At 33.9% G+C, this 16,442-nt stretch overlaps 1 protein-coding gene and 1 pseudogene across 1 annotated transcript in view; one reads left to right on the forward strand and one right to left on the reverse strand.

Annotated features, from left to right (window-relative positions):
• Positions 1 to 16,442, reverse strand: part of XRN1 (5'-3' exoribonuclease 1) — a 113,220-nt gene that overhangs the window by 71,876 nt on the left and 24,902 nt on the right. Inside the window, exons 11-18 of the mRNA XM_077756726.1 lie at positions 15,897 to 15,966; positions 15,578 to 15,683; positions 12,365 to 12,454; positions 10,278 to 10,434; positions 8,723 to 8,842; positions 4,871 to 5,040; positions 3,165 to 3,285; positions 2,970 to 3,068 (exon numbers count right to left, since the gene is read on the reverse strand). Of these exons, the coding sequence (XP_077612852.1) occupies positions 2,970 to 3,068; positions 3,165 to 3,285; positions 4,871 to 5,040; positions 8,723 to 8,842; positions 10,278 to 10,434; positions 12,365 to 12,454; positions 15,578 to 15,683; positions 15,897 to 15,966 (933 nt within the window). The remainder of the gene's footprint in view (positions 1 to 2,969; positions 3,069 to 3,164; positions 3,286 to 4,870; positions 5,041 to 8,722; positions 8,843 to 10,277; positions 10,435 to 12,364; positions 12,455 to 15,577; positions 15,684 to 15,896; positions 15,967 to 16,442) is intronic.
• On the forward strand, positions 3,704 to 4,366 carry LOC144225464 (large ribosomal subunit protein eL42-like; annotated as a pseudogene).

Raw genomic sequence — 16,442 nt, forward strand, 5'->3', positions numbered from 1 at the left:
AGAGCACTGACCTATAATGTATTACCGTCCATAATAATGGCCGACATTAGTAGAAATGTTTAGCAAAAAAACTAGTTTCTGAGGGCTGCTAATGGTCCCTTTTCTAATCTCCATTTAAGTTTCTCAATTTGTAAAAGTAGTGAGTTGGAATAGATGTTTTACAAAATTCTATCTAGCTGTAAAATTCTATTATTCTATTATTCTCATGATAATAATATCATGTATAATTCCATGATTTTCTCATGGAAACTGAGTGAAAAGAATAGACTTCATTTCAGTTTGTAGTTGGTATAATGAAATAAGAATGCTAGACTTAAAATTAGGAATCACTGGTCCAAATTTGGGTTCTACCTCTTTCCAGCTATAGAAACTTAGGCAAATCATTTAAACCCTACTGAGACACAGTTTTCTTTTTGAGAATAAGAAATATTATCCACCTCACAATGTTTGGTGATAAAATAATATACACAAAAGCTTTTGTAAACTATAAAACACTATATAAATATTCTGTATGAAATAATATGTTAGGTAAAAATTCTAGCTTTAAAAGGAAACACTATGTTATTTATATTATTATCATTATAATTATTAAACAACTACTTTTTGGTAGAAAATGAAGTTTAAATACAAATTTTAATTCAGTTCTTTTTCTGTTTATTATGCTTAATTATTATTAGTAAATGTTTTTTTAACAATTAGAGATGACTGTTTTTAGACTTTTGCGGTAACTTTTAATTATATTCAGATATTTCTTAATGTGAACATATAAAACAAAAGAATGACCCTTCTGATAAATATAACAAGTTTCAACATTAAAATTAGGATCCCATAATTATCCTTTTCCCCTCGATACATCTATTTCTACTTTCATTCTCCCATCTCTTCCCTAGTTTTTGAGGAAAAGTTGTTGTTTCTCAGGTTAATTCTTTCACTTAAGCTCAAAATGAGATCTCTTAATACTTCACATGGGGTCTTCTTTTCATAGACATCCCTTCACTTTACAATGTCTTTAAGACCTCCTTTCTCCTTTAGCTCTATATCTCTTCTTTTGTATGGATTTAGTTTGTTGAGCTGTCTGTTCTTTAGCTACAGTTATGTTTCTACACCTCTTTTCAGTGATAATCTTCTTTTTTTTTTTTTTAAATGTTTTATTTATTTCTAGGAGAGAGAGAGAGACAGCGTGAGCAGGGGAGGGTCAGAGAGAGAGGGAGTCACAGACTCTGAAACAGGCTCCAGGCTCTGAGCTGGCAGTCAGCACAGAGCCCGACGCGGGGCTCGAACCCACGAACCGCGAGATCATGACCTAAGTGAAAGTCGGACGCTTAACCGACTAAGCCACCCAGGCGCCCCTTCAGTGATAATCTTCTTAACTGAGGGCCCAACACCTGCTACCTCTACTTTCCACCTACCTAGTCTCCCGACTGGTCCTTAGGAGTTAGGAATGAAATCTACTGGAATGAGATCCTCAAAGGCCAATAATGATGGCTGAAGGACAAATTCACAGACCTTGTTTTAGTTTTTATTCTTCTTAAACTATCTGTAGTATCTACTCCATATTTCTGTGATATTACTTAACTTGGAAATCATTCTCTCTTAACTCTCTGAATGCTACTGTCATTTTCACTGGTCCCTTTTCTCTTCAATGCTCAGATCTTGAACGCCCAGAGTCCATTTTCTTCAGGAAAATGAGCCCCAAGGCCTCAGCCATCACCTGTCTGCTGATGACTTTATATCTTTATCTCCCTCCAAGCTCCAGCTCCAGGTATTAAATTACAGCCTTTCTCAACTGAGGTTTTTTTCACCTGGACCACAGAACACAAAAAATAATTTGACTATTTTCCCAATTCTCTCAAGGACAGTACACAGCTAGTCCCACTCTAAATGTACAGAAGATAAGTTAATCTACTACATTCAAATGGATGACTTAGGGCATTAGGACTTAAATCTCTTACAGAACTCTTATTGAGAAAGACTGGCAGGGCCACTCCAGTTAAATGTCCTAGTATTGCCTTAAAATTTCACCATTATTTATCATTAATCCCCTCAAACCAGAGACTTCCCATTTTAACTTCTTTATTTTAGTAAACAGCAATTATTTTCCAATTAGGCTGGAAATCTCAGTCATATTTAGTATTTTCTTCCTCTTTTCATCCCCTATGTTATATGAACAAATGATGAAATTTGTCAATTTCATTAGTCTTGTTCATCCAGATCTATTACTACCTCTACAGTTTTTGTCCTTATAACCTAGCGCTTCTATAACCACAACCTCTGGCCTTGAAGCCTTTTCTGTTTTCTTCCATTTCTCTTTTGTGTAGTTTAGTCTATTATATCGCCACCAAATTAATCTTTATGAAAATAAGATTTCAAGATAACAGTTATGGGGGAAAAAAGTCCAAATTCCTTTTAGCCTGGTATTCAAGGTCCTCCATAATCTGGCTTCAATCTGTTTTTTCAACCTTATCTTCTACTATTTCCCAACACAAGTCCTCTGCTTCAGTCAGGTTTACCTAGTCCGTCTCCTCAAATACATCACATTTATTCTAAAAAAGGAAAAAGTATTAAGAAAAATTTCAGACCTACAAAAAGGTTAAAAAGAATATGATAATGTGTCACACATTTATTTTTTACCACAATTTCCAGCTTATGTTATTCCTTTCAAATGGAATACTCTTCCCCTTTTCTTCTCTCTGTGATAATTCTTAGCACCCAGCTCAGGCCAAGTCTCATCTACAAGCCTGTACTTAGCTCACACAGCTTATCTCTTTATTAAAAATTTGTGGAGCATTTTTTGCTCATTAGCTCACAATTATATATGTCCTTTAAACTGTGTACAGGTTTCTTTATCCTTATTTACTATGAACGTTTGGAGTCACTACATGTTATACTTCTTTGTTAAACACACTGAAATTAGAACAGTTTTATGCATAATAAGCACCTACTAAATATACAATAAAGAAAATACTTACAAGTTCATCTGATTCTGTATTCACTAAGATTTCTAACATCATGTTTTCTCCACGACTACTTTGCTGGAATACTTGAACCCCGTTTTTCTTCAAAAAAAACTTTAAAAGAATTCAGAGAATTTAATTTTAATTCTTTTTCCATAATCACTTTACATTTAATAAGGTGAAAAAATTCTGAACTAAACAGTCACTGACTTTGTGTTTGATGTGTTTCAGAGTAGGAAATCCACAGAAATATAATGCCTTCTGGTCAACCCTGGTTATTTTGTTCTTGCTTATGTCTACACGCCAAGCATCTAATGATATTATTTTATACCTAGAAAATAAATCAAGGCATTTAACATTCATACAAATTATAAGCAATCACAGTTTTTTAGTATTCCCTTGAATATTTTGCAAGTCACCCTTGCTTTTAATCAAGGGAATGACAGTTTTGTTGTTTGAGACAAAGAAAATACAGAGCAGAACAACCCAGATTATTTGTTACTATTGATCCAGACCTAAACATGCCTATAGATTACTGAATGGAGGTTTTTCCCATTAGCTTAAAACAAAACATATATATGTATTTGCTTTAGAAGTAAAGGGACATATTAAGCACATTACAAGTCTCCATATCCTCCATGTTCTAAAACCCAGATGGAAAAGAAACATTTCATCATGTCTATTTCATCTTTCTCTTAGGTTTAACAAAAGGGAAAAGGGCTTTTCATGCCAATAGTGCTCTTGCAACCATGCTAAACATTCCTAAAGCCTGCCAGCCCTTCTGTAAGAAGTGTGGCAAGTACCAACCCCACAAAATGACACAGTGTAAGAGAGGCAAAGATTCTCTTTATGCCCTTGGAAAGTGGTGTTATGACAGGAAGTAGAGTGGCTATAGTGGGCAAACTAAGATGATTTTCCAGAAAAAGGTTAAAACTACAAAGAATATTGTGCTGAGGCTTGAATGTGTTGAGCCCAACTGCAAATCTAAGACACTGCTGAATATGAAGAGATACAAGCATTTTTTAAGTTTATTTATTTATTTTAAGCAAGGTGGAGCACAGTAGAGGGGGATGGAGGGAGGAGAGAACGCATGTGCCAAAAGGGGAGGGGAAGAGAAAAATGGAGAGAGAGAGAATCCGAAGCAGGTTCTGTGCTATCAGTGAAGCATGGGGGTCAAATCCATGAACCATGAGATCATGACCCGATCTTAAGTCAAGAGTCAGACGCTTAACCGACTAAGCTACCTACGTGTCCCTAAGAGATGCAAGCATTTTGAACTGGAAGGAGATAAGAAGAAAAAGGGCGAACCCGATCCAGTTCTAAGCTTCATATTATGTTACATTATGAAGCCAGTAAATCTTGAGGTTATGTTCCAAAAAAAGAAAAAAGGGAAAAGCATAACTGAGAGATAGTCACTTTAGCTGCCATCTGGGTAAATTATTTGCAGGGAAAAGGAGAGAAAAAAACCAACAAAAACATTTTAATGAAGAAGAAAAAGAAAAAATGATTTTCAGGCAAGAAAATATAAGAACACTTTTATTATTTTTCTCTTCTTTCCAGTTGGGTGGTTGGGAATATAAGATGCAAAGTCATAACACATCAAAGTAAACACTGACAGTAGAAACAAAAATTGAATCTCCTCTTGAGGGGGAATACACATAAACACTAAAGAGGAAAAACTAAAAAAAACAACAAAAAGTAAAAAAACTAAAAAACATCAAGTTTAACAGAAGACAGACAGAGAGAAACAGAATCTGACCATGGTATGATCTTTGGCAAGTTGGGTGTAATTCATTATCAACTAAGTATAACTATCATAAATTATTTGTTAATTCTCTAAATAGATATTCAAAAGCTTCCCCCAGGCTCCAGAGGGAGCTCCTTGCTATAGCTGAAAAATTACCAAATAACATTACCTTGTGCAACAACGTTCTATGGCAGGGAATTTTTCTGGCCATGGTGAGGGGTAGGTGAATTCTGTGTCTCTATCATACCAGCACATTAGGCACTCACTATGTTGGTTTCTTTTCCTCTCTTCCTTTTTGAGGGAGTGGTTACATGTTTCCATGGCTTCCAACAATCGCTTCTAAATTTAAAGATTGGAGACAGGGGTTAAAAGTATAAAAATTCTGTAATCTCAACATACAGAATAGATCTTTTCCTGCATTGCACAGATTCATTATTTGTGTTCTTGAAAAACAAAAATCTTAACTCTCTCAAAAAATAAAATAAAATAAAATAAATAAAATAATGGGGCTGTCACAACTACCTATCCAGCTGGAAGAAAAAGCACATACACTCCCAACTTCCTACCATATACCACCACTAACACTGGAATACGCAACTGTTACATCATTAGAGTAATAAGACAATATTAGAAGAAAACCTAGGAGAATATCAGTAATTTGAGGTGATAAATTCTTATTTAAGTAAGATTAGAGAAAATCCAACAGTTTTAAGGAAAAAGACATTTGTTTTAATTTAAAAAATAACTTTTTAAATGTTTATTTTTGAGAGAGAGAGAGCACAGGTGCGCACATGAGCAGGTGAGGGGCAGAGAGAGAGGGGGACGGAGGATCCAAGTGGGCTCTGCGCTGACAGGAGAGAGCCTACACAAGGCTCAAACTCATGAACCACAAGATCATGACCTAAGTTGAAGCTGGACGCTCAACTGACTGAGCCACCCAAGAGCCTCAAGCAATTTTTAAATAATACATAATGTATGTGACAGAAGATTCATCAGCAAATCAAGACACATATGCCATTCTGGAAAAGAATATTCCTAACATTCCAAGAATCGATAAAAATCAAGAAAGGAAAATGAGGGAAAGGATATAAACAGGCAATTTACAGAAGGGAAAATGCAAAGGGCAAGCACATACACACACAAAATATTCAAATTAGGGTTGAGAGAAAAGTAAAATTGAATAATAATAAAATAGCACTCATAATCAAGAGATTGGCCAAAAATTAACTGAAGCAATTATATCCAGGCCTGGAGAGGTAGAGAAGTAGGGACTAAATACTGGGTGAATGAGGGGCTCCTGGGTGGCTAGGTCAGTTGAGCGTCCGACTTCGGCTCAGGTCATGATCACATGGCTCATGGGTTCGAGCCCTGCGTGGGGCTCTGTGCTGACAGCTAGCTCAGAGCCTGGAGCCTGCTTCAGATTCTGTGTCTTCCTCTCTCTCTGACCCTCCCCTGCTCACACTGTCTCTCTCTCTCTCAGAAATAAATAAAACATTAAAAAAATTTTAAATATTGGGTGAATTAGACTAGTTTTTTTGAAAAAGAATATTCAAAAAAATAAAAATACACATTCCCATTAACTAAGCTATCCTGCTTTTGGGAATCTATCTTAAAAAAAAAAAAAATCTCCAGCACCTAAGATTGCATAGACAAGCAAATAAACAAACAAAATACATAAATACACAGGTATTTTTATCACAACATCATGTATAGTGGCAAAAAAGATGAAGATTCACAAGTTGCAAAATTAGTACAGAGTGTTCCCATGTACCTTTCATCCAGCTTTTTCCAATGATAACCTCATACACATAGCCTCAAGTACATTCTCAAAACCAGGATAATGACATTAGTACAACACTTCTAACTAAAGCTTTACTCAGATTTCACTGGTTTGTATGTGTTTTTTATGTGTACAGTGCTATGAAATTTTTATCATATGTATAGATTCATAAAACCACCACTAACACTGGAATACGAAACTGTTACATCATTATAAAGAAGCTCCTTGTTCTTTCTTTATAATCACACCCTATCTCCAATTGTAACCCCTAGCAACTGCTGCATGTTTTACATCACAATAATTTTGTCATTTCAAGAATATTATAGGCAAAGACCCTTTCCTGTCCTGTCCTGCCTGGGTGGCCCCCTTGTGGTGTATTCAATAAACTATCTCCATAGGAAAAAAAGAATATTACATAAATGGAACCATATAATACATAGCATTCTGATTTGAACGTTTTTCACTCAAGTGAGTTAACTGTTTTCATCGAAGTTGTTTATATCAATAGCTCTTTATATTGCTGAGTAATACTCTACTATGTGGATATACTACCTTTTATTTATCTACTATCTCATTAAAGGTCATCTGAATTTTTTCCAGTTTGGGTTATTACAAATAAATTGCTCTGAATATTTGTGCACAGGTTTTTGTGTGAACAGTTTTCATTTTTCTATGATAAATATCCAGGAGTGTGACTGCTGGGTTTGAATAGTAAATGTATGTTTAACTTTACAAGAAATTCCTGAACTATTTTCCAGAGTGGCCTCCTAGACTTTTAGTCCAATAATTGTCTATGCCATTTTCAAAGCAGTTACACAAAAAGTGGTATCAAGAGGAAAGAAGTAGCAAAATCTGTAAAAGATTGTAAAATAAAAAATTTAAAGATGAAATTCTAGATTCTGAGTCTTATGTGTAATGAGATGAGATTTTTGGGAGAGCTCAGTGTGTTTTTATTTGGATAGGATGTGAATTTTTGCCCAAGGGTAGACTATAGCAGACTGTCTAGTTTGGGTATCTGGGTTATGCTGGTCCAATCGAGTATGCTGAAAGGGGCACCTGGCTGGCTCAGTCAGTAGAGTATGTGACACTTGATCTTGGGTCATAAGTTTGAACTCGATGTTGGGTGTAAAGTTTACTTAAAAAAAAGATGGCAAACAAATACAGTGCCTTATTTAAAATATACTGGAGAGTGACTTTTCCTCTTCTGTTTTGCAAAAGTTTGTGTGAAAGTGGTATTATTTCTTCCTTTAATGTTTGCTAGAATTCACAAGTAAACACATCTGAGCTGAGAATTTTCTCTGTGGGAAGGTTTTAAATTATGAATTTAAATTATGTCTTTAAAAGATAGAGGACTATTCAGATTAAATATTTTTTTCTTAGTTTTTCTCAATCGTGTCTTCAAAGATATGTGTTCATTTCATCAAGGTTATTAAGTATGTTCACATAATACTGTTCACAATATTCTTTAACTGTCCTTTTAATATATTTAATATCGACAGGATATCTCCTCTTCCATTCCTAATATCAGCAATTCATCTGATCTGTTTCTCCCTCCCTTTTGTCCCCCCTCTCCCCACATCTTGATCAATCTACCTAGATTTTATCAATTTTATTAATCTTTTTAAAGAACCAGCTTTTGGTTCTGCTGATTTTTCTCTATTGTTTGCTCATTTTCCATGGATTTCTGTTCCTGTCTTTATTGTTTCCTTTATTCTGCTTAGTGTGGGTTTAATTTCTCTCTCTTTCTCTCTCTCTCTGTTTTTTTTTTTTTTTAGCTTTTTGTGGTAGGAAGCTTAGATAATTTATTGTAAAACTTTTTCCTTTTTTTTTTTTGGTAATGACATGGATGGAGCTAGAGAGTATTATACTAAGCAAAATAAGTCAGAGAAAGACAAATACCATATGATTTCACTCACATGTGGAATTTAAGAAACAAAACAAATGAACAAAAGAGGAATAAAAAAGAGGCAAACCAAGAAAAAGAGTTTTAACTGCAGAGAAAAAACTGATGATTACTGGAGGGAGGTGGGCGCAGTGTGGAGAGGAGTTAAATAAGTGATGGGGATTAAGGAGGACACCTGATGCGATGAGCACCAGGTATTGTATGTAAGTGATGAATCGCTAAATTATGCACCTGTAACTAATTTTACACTGTATGTTAACTACATGGAATTAAAAAAAAACTTGGAATGGAAATAAAAGGAATATATGTGTGTATATATAACTATTTCATTCACTGACCTCATCAATAAAAGGGATTAGGACCACCGCTTCCCATTCCTGTTGTTTCCCATTTAGGTCAGTTTTAAAATCAGGCGGATAATATTCTATAATTGGTGAGTCTTCACTGGTCATCAAGTGCTACAGAAAGATAAAATAACAGAAATAAAAGAATATCAATATAACTTTTTGTTAATATATTTACAATATTTGATCATGCTACAGTTTAAAATTCCTAAGCAAAGCAAAACTAAATTTTTACATTTTAGAAATATTGCAATATACTTGCTATATTTTCATTTTCAACTATGAGACTTCTAATCTCGCTGCTACTCATCACTTTGCCACTCCAATGACCTAATTATACAGTAAAACCATCTTTATTCTGAATTTCAACTTTACCATTTCTATCTTTTGTTGTCTTATCACTTTACAAAGTTCACTTAAATTCTGTTTTCAGACTTCATTTCACAGGCTTCCAATAGTCCTCCATTTTTAACCTTAAACAGTTTATTTTTGTGTCCTAATCAATTGATTCTGTTAGGTAATATAAGAACTATATGTAGCGTTTTTTAAAGAAACAGAGCAGCATATTTTTCAGAGTAATACTCAAAATATTTAATACCCAGTATGGCATGGACACAGAACAATCAACAGATGTGGCTGTAAAATACCTGCATGATTAAACTGGTCGAGAGTAGCTGAATATCAATCTTTAATGTATCTGAAGGTAGGGATAAAAGCATCAAACTTAAGAGGAAAGGGAGCCCAGAGGACTGGATGAAGGACAGATTATGTTTTAGAAAGATTAAGAATGGACCTTGATGGTCAAACAACACAAGGTGTGTGTGTGTGTGTGTGTGTGTGTGTGTGTGTGTGTACACTCCACTTCTTGTGTGCATGTGTGTCTATGTGCATGTACTCTAGTTCTTGGGACCAGACCACATAATTAGAATAAAAGATCGACATCCTAAAAGAACTAAAAGAAGTTTGCTGTCAGAATCAATTTAGTAGGCTTAGTATAACTTTGGTGACCTAATCACTCCTGAAATATCTTTCTCCCATTATGTAAACTATATTAACCAGAGAAAACCCTTTCATTCCACAATTTGATAAAAGAAATGCTTAAAATCTAAATATAAACTGAGATAATACTTCTGTTGAAATAATGACTCAATAGAACCATCTCTATTCTAACAGGGAAAGGGTAAAAGAACAGGAATGCATTCATAATTGTTTGGACAAAGCAAATGGCTTCAGATTTTGCCTGTCATAGTTTAAGTTCATCAGTGCAGAGACAAACTGAAAATGTGCTTAAAGGTGCTGAAAATAAAGAAGCCATGGTCTGAATGGTTTATGAAAATTTGTATCTATTTTTAAAACAAAGTTAACTTTGTTTTAAGCTAACTTTAAATCAAGGGGCTACTTTTCAAAACATTTGTGTAAGAATACTATATTTGAAACTGTAAATCATATATTTAGCTATTAAAGAAGTTTGGGTATTACATTTCTAGGCTTTGATAAGAAGCTCCTAAGTATCAAAAGGGACATAAAAACATTTAAGTTTAAAACCCACCTGGTAGCATGCAGGAAGTAAGTTTTTGCTAGCTGCTGGAAGTACAGCAAGAAGCTGTTCAAATGGCTTAAAAGGTTTTCCTAGTTCAAAATGGATTTTGAGTGTACTGATGTTGCGGATATCAGATAGGAAAGGCGCATAATGGTAGGGATAATACCTATAAAACAAAACTGAGTTTTAAACAATTGGCAACTTTATGAAACAGGTCAATATATTAAATATATACGTTTCCTTATTTAAAAACACAGCAATAACTCTAAAGGAAAAAAACTGTCACTCATAATTCTATCGCTTGATTTAAGACATCAGCAATGTTAGAAAATTTAGGTCATGTGGTGGCAACAAATGTTATATTTCCTTAATTTTCAAAGTATAATTTTACATTTCCAAAATTGAAATGTATCATGTAATATATGATATATATATATAGTATGTACTATATATATAAATAAATATATATGTGTTCTTTTAGCTTCTAAGGTATTGAGTGTGAATCATTCTTGGAATGAAGTAATGAGGTAGTGAGAAGACTTTCATTTCAGTTAGAGCACACATGAGATGGAGCCTCTCTCAAGAGCATAGAGACAACAGGGAGTCTGAACTAATGTGGCTGTTACTAGCCAGCTCTAAGAACTTTTATCTTTGAATTGATATATATTATTATTATGTTTGTGATAGGATTAAACCATTTATCAATCATACATGCTGTTTTTAACTACAGGTATAAATATTTTTACAAAGCCTTGAACACACAATTTTTTAAAAATTATAATGTTAATATTTTACTAAGTATACTAAAAATAATATTTTTATATTCCACAATTATGACATATTTCAAAAGGATGAGAAAGTTTAGGAGGCAGAATGGCATGGAAAATGGAAAATGTAAAGACTTCGGAATCAGACAGGCTTAGACTTGATTCTTGGGTATATGACATTCTTTAGGGGCACCTCGGTGCTCAGTTGGTTAAGCGTCCGACTTCAGCTCAGGTCATGATCTCGCAGTTTGTGAGTTCAATCCCCACGTCAGGCTCTGTGCTGACAGCTCAGAGCCTGGAGCCTGCTTCAGATTCTGTGTCTCCCTCTCTCTCTGCCCTTCCCCTGCTTGTGTTCTATCCCTCAAAAATAAAATAAAATATTAAAAAAAAAAAGATTACCTTCTAAAGTAATAAAGATAAATGAACCTCTTCTGTAAAAGTCAGACAACAATACTTATATAGTGGTGAGGATAATATGAGAACATGCTTTTTAAGTGCCTGGCCTTAATGTCTGATAAATAATAGGAACAGCTTACACTCATCCTATTAAAAAATGGCAAACCAAGGATTTTCATCAACAGAATGCTCTTCAGAGAAACCCTAAGAATTTAGCTGCAAAGATTTTTTAAAAGGTTATTAAGTGAAATCATAATTATTATACATAATTTGCACTGGTTTGTTTTGCTGTGTGGTGCTTTAAGCCTAGCAAAGGTGCTATCAAAACAAAACAAACTATCTCATCACCTAAAAGTCTCTACTTTTCCCTGGGGTTGTTATTTTTCTATTTTGGTGGATGGTTTGGAAATGTAGATGGAACTTGCTGGAAGAGGAAGTATGATTATTACTATATCCAGGAAAAGCAAATAATTCCTTTATCCTTTCTTTTTTACCCTTCCCAGTATAACATTCAAATAACCCATTCTTTAATAATCACTCAATAGAAAAAGTTTTTCAAACATACAATAATGTAGCAAAAAATATAATGAACAACCATATATAACCATCACTCAGACCCAATAATTATCAAGAGTTTGTCACAGCCTATTCAATATGATACAGAATTTTAAATCCTTCGATTTAAAGAGCTTTCACTATTGGTCATCTGCTAGGGCTGGAAGTATCTTTTTTACACAAAGGTCTTTAAAAAAAAGTATTTTCCTATAAGACAAGATTGCCAATAATTCATTTAAACTTGGCCATATATGTCTTTTATAAAATGCCACCATAAGTAGAAATAAAAAGAAAGGAGAACCCCAAATGAGATTATAGAATGACTCATTATTTAAAAAAAAAAAAAATCAAAACTTTATTTTTGTTTTATTCCCTCACCAGCTCCAGGACTGAACTCCATGATAGTAATAGTGCAAAATCCACTGTATTGCCTGAACATAACAAGCAGCTTGATCAGCCAGAAAGTCACTAAAAACAGAAAAGAATATTTTCATTATAACATTAATGTTTGAAGACAGGTCATTTATCTCTAGAGCATGATATCTGATTCACTCAGCCTCACATATGTTTATGTAATCAATGAATAAGTTAAACACTGTAATCAGAAAAATTCCAAAATATTACTTAAAACAAATTCCATCCTATCAGACTGAAGTTCTGCCATATAGTTTTCCTAAAGTGACTATTAGAAGACTTAAACCTACTATGCATATTTATTCAGTCAATGTACTATACCTGTGATTTAAAGTTTGAGGATATAGCCAAAGAAGCTTTCTAAAAAGTGGTACTACCACTCCTAAATAGGGTATGATGGGAGACAGGGATGGGAAACTATCAGGGAGTATGAATCCCAGGAGGAAACCAAGAAGACTAAAATCTGGTTACAGCAGCTAGAACACAAGTTGAACAGTGCTATTATACCCACTGAACAAAATTCCCTCTAATTCTTTCTGTCTCAAAGACCATAATTTAAGGTAAAATTACTCCTACACACAATACAGACACAGACATACACAGACACACACACATGAGCCTTTGGCTAAAGCCAAAAAGTAGCCATAAACCTATTAGTGTCTGTTACCAAAATTCAGGTAGAGATGCAATTAGAATTTCCAGATCTCAGTATTTCTGGGAGGTAACACATTTAAAAATGAAAAATTTCTCATTATTAATGAAGAAAAGCATTTTTATCACCTAACAGCAATTACCATTATACTTTGGTATATTTCTTTTCAGTCTTTTTGCTGTGCCCGGGTGTGTTTTGTGTTTTTTTTTTTGGTTAATAATAATGAGGGTGTACTGTATATATGATTTTGTGTCCTGCTTTTGAAATTTGTATTTAGTAATATACTATAACTCTCTTTCTAAATTATTATGAACTTTTTATAAGTACCGGTTGAGCAGGTCTACAGATTCTGGAGACAGTGTTATGGCAAGATGGTGACTGTGACAAAGAGGAGATGGACATGATTATGAAAACATGTAGATAATTTCTAATTCTGTACTATTAAAAAAAACTTTGTAATAAACTTCCTTTGTATAAGGATCTTCTGTCTAAGTTTATATTTTTAAGTAGATTAATAATTAGAATTGTTGAGTCAAAGGGATAAATATTTTAAAACTTTCTGGGTATGTACTTTCCAAATAATTTTACCAATTTATATTCTCATCAGTAATTAAGGAAGAACACTACCATTACTCCTGGAAAAAACATCAAATATAATAATTTTAGAAGATTTGCTTATTTGCTAGGCAAATAAATGGTATCACATTTTCATAACCCTATAGTTTAATATATAAAAGAAAAGGGAAATAAAACAGATTTGTTAACTATCAAATTAAGGATTTAGTGTCAACAGCAGATATTATATCACTGCATAACTGTAATCAAGGAAATATAAGGATTAAATAAAGGATTAGAAGCATAACTATTTTAAATATTTCATTTCTCGAGTCTCCAAAGTCTTACATGCTAACAGTAGTTGACAAAGCTTCAAATGATTTGGTGACTTGTACTAGAATTCCTCTACCTCTAGTTACTACAGGTCAGTGTGAATATAGACCAGAAAGACTATTTCTAGACTAGAAGACAGTCTGAGAGTATATAAGGCAATGTCTGAAAGCTTGGGTCTATTTCTGGGCAGACTCTAGAAAATATCTAGTACTTAGTAGTTGATTATATTAAAAAATAATGGTATAGAAAATATCTATGTATAATATGTGAGCATGAAAAAGGGTAATGGCATTTCATGAAGCTCTTATTTCACTTATAGAGAAGTAGCCTCATCTAGTGGTCAAGAGTATAAATTCTGGGGGTGTCTGGCTACTCAGTCGGAAGAGCTTGTGACTCTTGATCTCAGAGTTGTCAGTTTGACCTCCATGTTGGGTATAGAGATTACTAAAAAACAAATAATAAAAAAAAATTTTTTTTAAAAAAGAGAGAGGGAATATTAAATCTGGAGCCAGACTCCCTGTGTTCAAATCCTGGCTCTGCCACTCATTGACNGCTCCATGTTGGGTATAGAGATTACTAAAAAACAAATAATAATAATAAAAAAACATTTTTTAAAAAAGAGAGAGGGAATATTAAATCTGGAGCCAGACTCCCTGTGTTCAAATCCTGGCTCTGCCACTCATTGACTATGTCACCTTAGACAAGTCATTTTAAGCCTGTTGATTCCCTGGGGTGCCTGGCTAGCTCAGTTAGTAGAGCATGCAACTATCAATCTTGAGGTTGTAAGTTTGAGCTCCATATTGAGTACAGATTACTTAAAAATAAACTCTCTAAAAAAAAATGAATCCACTTTAAAAAAAGAAGGCTCTCAATTCCTTAACTTCTTCTATTGTAAAATAGTAATAATTTACTTATCTTAATGAATTGTGAGAATTAATTAAGTCCGTACTTTAAAAATGTTTAGAATAGCACCTGGCACTTGGTAAGCACTTTTTAAGATTTTGTTAATTACATAAAACACAAACATATGTAGTTCCTATCGTGGGCTGCAGTTTAAAAGTGTGAAAGCCACAGGGGCACCTGGGTGGTTCAGTTGGTTAAGCGTCATGATCAGGTCATGATCTCGCGGTTCATGGGTTTGAGCCCCCCGTCGGGCTCTGTGCTGACAGCTCAGAGACCCAAGCCTGCTTCAGATTCTGTGTCTCCCTTTCTCTCTGTCCCTCCTCTGCTCATTCTCTGTCTCCCTGTGTCTCAAAAATAAATAAACATTTAAAAATAAAACAAAATAAAATAAAGTGTTAAAGCCACCATTCTAGAGGTCAAGTTCTTAAGGAACTTTTAGACTAGGTATTAGCCTGGGGCCAAGCAAGTTAGTCTTTGTAGTAAGTGTGATGTGTGTTTGGAAAATGAAAAGCAGAAACAAAACTAACCATTTTCTACTTGGCAATTTTTATCATAGGAATATAACACATCAGTTAATATCACCTCCAAAACCATGGTAGTTGAAAGATTGACACTACAATAATTTACATAACAAAGAATTCTCCTCTCCCACTACTTTAACTATCATGTTGTTTTCTGAATACAAAATCTGATTTTTTTTCTATTTTAAAGTAAAAACATTGGCAAAAACGTACTCAGATACTACATCAACTCCCATCTTCGTCATGTAATATGTTCTTTTATATTGTCTAAACTCAGTTTCAAATAGGTCATCATCTTCAGTCTCATCTTCTAAATTATCTGGAAAAAAGACCAGAAAGATAGTGACTGACAATTACGAATACTCTGTTTTTCCACCTAATGCTTTGATAAATACATATCAAAGCAGATGCTTATACACTATCACAGAAATCTGTTCTATACACTATTATTGAATTAGTACTTACTAAGGAAAGAAATAATAACTGTTCTGTAAAAAAAATAACATATGTTGAATACAGAGGTTGTACTCACCCTTAGAAGTTACCACTTCTTCTCCATTTTTGTCTAAAGCAGCCCAACATATGGAAGAGTTTTCCTGGCCCTACAAAAATTATAAATCAATATAAAATTAATGGCAAGATGTATTTCAAAGTAAGACACTTAACAGGGACATTTAACAAATACTAAAAAGAACTGAATGTCCCTTTAGTGATACACTGTAAAAGTTTACTTAAAAAATAATCTTGGGGGTGCCTGGGTGGCTCAGTTAGCTATGTGTCCAACTCTTGATTTTGGTTCAGGTCATGATCTCAATTTGTAAGATCAAGCCATGCTTTGGGCTCCATGCCCAAAGATTCTCTCCCTCTGCCCCTACCCCATTGGTGGACATTTACATGTGCATGTACGATGTACTGTCTCTCTCTCAAGAAAAAAATATAAATGAAAATCCTCAAATACTGTGTAATATTTTTTGTTTTATATCACTTGTTCTCTAAATCTTTATTATATAGAACTTAACATTCAGGACTCTCAAAAATATGTAAGAGGTAATTCTCATCTATTGTATTAACATATCTA

Source organism: Crocuta crocuta, unplaced genomic scaffold (assembly GCF_008692635.1).
Source record: "Crocuta crocuta isolate KB4526 unplaced genomic scaffold, BGI_CrCroc_1.0 scaffold337, whole genome shotgun sequence".
Lineage (NCBI taxonomy): Eukaryota > Metazoa > Chordata > Mammalia > Carnivora > Hyaenidae > Crocuta > Crocuta crocuta.